Below are 6000 nucleotides of genomic sequence, written 5' to 3'. Positions count from 1 at the left end.
AGTCTGCTTTCTTCCCCAGGCTTAGACTTGGCCACAGTGTGTGTTTACGCCAGCTGTCAGCTCTGTTCTCTGAGACACACTGCCTCCCTGTGGAATATGGCTGTAATTAGAGCTGGAAAAGTTACCTGGTGCTGTTCACAGAAAGTAATAGTGGTATAGGAGAAAGCTGAAAAACATGCTGAGAATGACCAGATTTTCTGCATTAAGTAAACATCTTCTTTTGAGTCTCATCTTTGGTGAATAAGGTCAACGAGTCAGTTTTTATGTATTTGTTTTTTTATTGACAGCACAGTCTGTTCTGTAGAATAGAACACTTTACTCCCTGAACAGAAACGTTTCTCTCCTTCTTTACTCAAAATAAACAACTTCATTCTCCATCTTTTTTTTCTCTACTGTTACAGTTTATTTAAAAAAAATAAAGTTAGCATGGCTATATGTGTTGCATACATTTATAATGCAATAATAGTTTCCCCTCTTAGGTTAACACAAACTAATAAAGATAAATCAACGTACTGTACACAAATATATGGCCCTACAGCAGGATTACTGTTTGAAATAACTTACATTCAGATGATTCAAGTGACACAGAAAAACAAGCACACACATGAACACACACCAACTCCTTGTTGCATCGTTGGCACTTGGTATCAATATTAAATACTGTGAATTGTTGTCTTATTTATTTTTCTCCCAAATGTGCAGCTGTATTGAAGTATGCTTGTACACAGCTAACTGTACCCATTGTTTTAAATGGAAATGTCTCTGCAAACCCATTTTTACTAAGTGCCACAGAAATGTCATGAAACCAAAATGGCATAAAACTGTCCAATTGATCAAAAAATGATTCAAAATGTCAGTGACAGTTCAAACTATAAATAAAAACTGCTAAAATCCTTCACTTAAACATATACAATGAATATTCAGTAATATATGTGTGCCTCTAATAATCCAAGCAATGTAATAAATATATTTAATGATCATTAATCTCTCACTATAGACAACATTGCAATTTTAATCCCTTAATCATTAAGGAGTTCAACAGATCACTGCCAGCGTCCGAGCCAGCCATTTCATCCTTTCATTCATCAGTCAGTCAGTCAGACAAGCGTTCACCGGCCCAGTCCCAGGGTCCAACCTCAGATTTAAAGTGACACTTTCATGATCAGTTAAGCCCCTCCAGCACAGGAGGGTACGAGGAATGAGGGATCGCACGCATGAAATCCCTTCACCTTCATGTATGCATGTGGGTTCGTTCAATTTAGTGCTACATTATTACTCTCTTTTCAAATCAAGGCTGAGTATAAGTTTTGTGCAAAATGCCTGATGGGGCGCTCCTGAGGGTGGATGCTGGATCTGGACCAAAAAAATGTTTTCCCTTCAAGCAACAAGCTGTGATAAAAGCTCAGTCTCTTGTCCTTAACACCACACATTTGGATACTTCAAGTCACTCTTGTTTTACAATTACATTCAGAAATATACAAGTCTCCTAATGCCTCATATTGCTTTACATTTTTTCCCACCCACATGTTTGTTATATTTTGACAGATTCAATTACATGATGTCAGTGTGGATGCATGTGACTGCACACACACCTGCATGATACAGAAATAAAGTGAATTTGCTTTGTCTGTTTAACAAGCAAACAAACTTCAACTCTGTCGTCATGGTTCCATCCACTGTTTGTGTGGGTGTAGCTTTGGTTTGAGGGAAAGCTCAGGGAGACTTTACTTTCTGATCTTCCAGCTCCCATCTGCATTTTTGTTTGTATCCATGTCACATCATTTAACATCCACCTCAGACCTGTTCTTCACTGACTGGATGAGTATAGAAAGATTGGAGGTGCAACAAAATGAGAAAATCTGAAACAGAACAGTCAAGGTGTTAAACCAGGTATCCGCACAACTGGACCTGATCTGCGTTGCAGTTTCAGTGATGCGTATACCTGCGGTTTTTCTAAAATAACAGGATGATTCACTCAAACTCATTAATGTCCAAAAAAACAGACACAGGCATAAATGAGCATGTGTGGGACTCCCTCAGCAGATTCAGATGCTAAAAAGTTAATTTGCACAATTTTTCTCAATTACTCCCTGTACTGCATACCATCATAACAAAGCAAAACAAAACAAAAAGGCTAATCAAAAGATTAATCAAATCAAACAAATGCAAATCCATATTCCAATGAGATAAAGTGTATTAGCTGTTTTTTAGGCACATAAGAACATTCAGTCACAGCAAGAGGACACATTAAAGCCTCAATCCAGATTTTTTTTTGTTTGAAATTACATATTACACACATACAGAGAGGAAAGAAAGAGTCGCTGGTAGAAAATGATCTCTGATGCTAATGCCACAGTGACATTATAACCTCCATTTCATTTTCAGTGCAATTAAAGGCTTAAAAATACCATAGTGGCCCGAATATAAGATATTATAATATGAATTAATAATAATTAAGTAGCTTTGGGTTGACTTTGATGTTAGTCTGCACTCTAGGCTGAACACTGGGATGAAAAGGCTTTTACAAATACCATATCAGTTCAAACAATAAAAACTCTAACCTTCCTTCGTATGCATCCTATTAGTCATCAATGTGAATTTTTTTTTTTTTTTTCCTTCACAGTAGAAACCCGCTAGCCAAACACAAATCACACATCCAACACCTGCTGTAGCAAATATGCAATTGTGTAGTCATTGAATACGCAACTCCCTTTATTATATAAATAAATCTTATATTCGGCTCAGTACAGTCAATTTTAAATTCAAGTTGCTGCCTTTTTTTAGTGGACTCATTCAGGTTTAGGAGGAAGAAGATTTAAAACTGTCTATGGGAAAACTCTGCAGTGCTTTCACCAGATTGGGCCTTTAATGTTATTATTATACCGGGTATGACACAGTATATTGCATACACAATATACAAATACAATGGACTCATGAAGGCAACGTACTCCATCATTAGCCTGACATTATACGAGTTAAACACAGTGTAACAGTTTCAGCCACGACAGGTTTATTCACCATTGGGGTTTACGTTGATTAGACGGATGTTTGTTAAATGGACTGGTCGGGAAAGATGACGTATTGTTTGGTTGAGTCTATGGTTGGACTGTTTCTGTATATTTACGCAAGGTATTTGGTTTTGTGAATGTGTATGTGTGCATGTGTAGTCATGTAGAGTAGTGTACTGCAGAACGGTTGAGTTTTTCTGTGTTGTAATCTGAACAAATGCTAAAGATTTTCCTACTTATGTCACAGTATCGTTATCACTGGGTCGGTCGTTGCTTGTTGGCCTGGCGTGTCTCTGTATTATTGTCTGTGGTGTAACTGTTTCCAGTGCGTGTAATGTCTGTGGTATGTGTATGGGCTTTGGGACCAGTGTGTGACTTGTTTGCGGTTTGCCCATTTCTTGCGTGTGCGCTGTGTGTTGTGTATTTGTAGTTTGCATCGTGTGCGGTATGAGTATCTCAGTGCTGGGGGGCCCTCCTGGGTCTTTCATAGCCATGCTGGCCCCCACCATGGCAGGATAGCTTCGATTTCTCCTCAGTCCCGCGTTCAGTCCTGGAAGACCCCCACCCAGAGCGCTGTTGCCCAGTCCGGTGGAGCCAAAGGGGGCGAGAAGAGCGTTCCCCGACGAGACTGAAGCAGTCAGAGGGGAAAAGGTTGGGAAACTTTTCAGTTTGTCCACAAGCCCCAGGTTCAGCATCTCCGCTTGGCTTTCATCTTCCGCCTGTGCCCCTCGCTCCCTCTCCGCCTCCACCAGCACTTCCCTCAGGATGGTACGAGCCGGTTTGGAGGCGAGGAAGGTGTCGTAGTACGGAGGGTCGTCGGCGGTGGGGCTGAACTGAAAAACTGGGCGGGTGGCGGGCAAGGAAGCGGATTTGGAGCGAGGGGAGTTGGGCGGGGTGGAGGGTTGGAGCAGCAGAGTGTCTGGGCGTTTCCCCGGCCGCCTGGCGTCGGTCTCACCCGGCGTGTCGGCGGCGACGGAGCACCTCTGCGCCTGCGCTCCTCCCTCGGGTGTTGAGGCTCCGCTGGAAAACAGCCCTCGGTCCCAGCTTCGGGGGTTGTACACGGATGCGGAGATCCCTCGCTCCTGTAGGAGGCGCACCAGGCCCAGAGAGGTGCTGGTGGTCTTGGTGGAGTCCCTAAGGTTGGTGGAGGACTCGGCCAGGGACAGAGACAGGGAGAGGCGGCGCGGAGTGCAACAGGGGGTGTAGGAAGGCGTATGTGGGGCGGAGAAAGGTATAGGAGAAGAAGCAGGGGTAGGGGTGCCAATGTGAGCACTGCTGTAACAAGAGGCCATAGCTGGGCTGAGGATGGGGAAGAGGGGACGGAGAAAGGGGTGACGGAGAGATGAAGGGGGGGAGGAAGAGAAAAGCAAGAGGGTAGCATTGAATGTGCAAAGAAAATGAGGAATCGTATGGGAGGAGAGAAAAAAACAGATGAACTTAGTTATAAAATCTTAACACTTTAAGGATGTTGTATCGATAAATCACATTTACATCTCATCTAAAAAATGTGCAGAGGAGCCATACAACCAAACTGAGTTATCTGTTACAGAGAAGCTGAACATATAGTAATTATTCAGTTATTTATTAGATGCTCTGACAGTATGAGAAGAAAGTCCAATTTGAGTTTTCAGATTTTCAGATTCATCTTATGGTTTTACATTCAGTCAACACAGCCGCCTCAGGTGTCACCACATGTTGAAAAAAAGCATTTTGGACAGCTGCTGCTATTTCAGTTTTGTGTCATGAATAATGTCATACACTGCTTCAGCCTTCTTCTCCAGGTGGATCTAAACTTGATGTGTTCAGTGGCCTGTGATGGGATGGGCAGCAACATCTTAAACCCTCCACCACAGGTCGGCTCTGAGTTGAGACAGGAACTGCTTTCTCTCTAGTTTCTCCCATATGTGAGTTGTTATCACCAAAGGAACAAATACATGTGATATAATGTGATGACACCTGATGCATCTGCATTTTCAGAATAAAGACCATTAAATATGCTTAAAAGCTAGACATGGGTTTTTTTTTTGCATTTGCATTTGCACCAGATGCTGTTTTAAAAGGTCAAAAATGAACACCAGTGTTCAAATCCTGAAAAAGTAGATTTGGTCAGTGTTTGAAGCCATAGCATTGAGTCAGACGTTGGATTGTTAGTTGAAGACATGTTGACAAATAATATTAGGGTCTGTGTGGGTCCACAGGTCTGTGATTATCTCTGTTAGAGTCAGTTCCTCATGTTATTGTTGCATACACACCCACAAAAGTTTGCAAATGCACTCCCATGCATTTCTTTCTCACCCAGGTGCACCCCAGTGGGTGCACTCAATGGGTCTGCTCTACTCCGGCCATGACAACCATATGATACAACTCCACCTCTTCTTCCTCATCACATGACCTGCCGAGGCCAATCAGACAGTAGGGAAATAAAACACATGAACCAGCTGCTGTGGCAAGTTGGAGGGAGACAGAGAAACTGAGAAGTGGCCGATTGATTGACCATACACACAGGAGATCTTTGGTCAAGTTAAGTAACACAGAGTAACCATTACTACTGCTGGCTGAGTATAACTTCCTATTAGCAGTACTTTTTTTCTTATTGCACCACTTTGCAAAGATACAATGCATGAGTTCATAGTAGTTTTGCAGTTGTTTAATACACACAAAAACAACTGTATTGCGACTGGCTATAGGGAAGAGCACAATAGCAATCAAAAGCAAACAAGATGTTTACCTTGGGGACACTGAGGTCAGCTGATCAGAGGGATGGAGAATCCTGCAGGTGGTGAAGGTGTAAGTGGAGCTTGTAATGGACATACACTTCCCTGGGAAATTGACTATAGGTGAGGAGAAGGTGGAGGGAGGAGAACAAAACAGAAGGAAAGGCCGTTAGTTTTCAGACACAAGGAAACCGAACAATGCTGCAAAAAACACTGACCAACAAAGCAAGGAAAAAAAAAACAAGCCATGATCGAAGTTTCAGCCCCAAGAAAAAAAA

General features: G+C 42.3%; 1 protein-coding gene across 1 annotated transcript in view; it reads right to left on the bottom strand.

Annotated features, from left to right (window-relative positions):
* Positions 1-258: 258 nt before the first annotated feature.
* Positions 259-6000, bottom strand: part of trak1a (trafficking protein, kinesin binding 1a) — a 35588-nt gene continuing 29846 nt past the window's right edge. The window contains exons 15-16 of the mRNA XM_083990222.1: positions 5737-5839; positions 259-4307 (exon numbers count right to left, since the gene is read on the bottom strand). Coding sequence (XP_083846348.1) covers positions 3245-4307; positions 5737-5839 — 1166 coding nt within the window. The 3' untranslated portion in view covers positions 259-3244. The remainder of the gene's footprint in view (positions 4308-5736; positions 5840-6000) is intronic.

This window comes from Trachurus trachurus, assembly GCF_905171665.1.
Source record: "Trachurus trachurus genome assembly, chromosome: 16".
NCBI lineage: Eukaryota > Metazoa > Chordata > Actinopteri > Carangiformes > Carangidae > Trachurus > Trachurus trachurus.
Note: the sequence above shows the minus strand (reverse complement) of the source record. Positions and strands in the feature narration are given on the sequence as shown.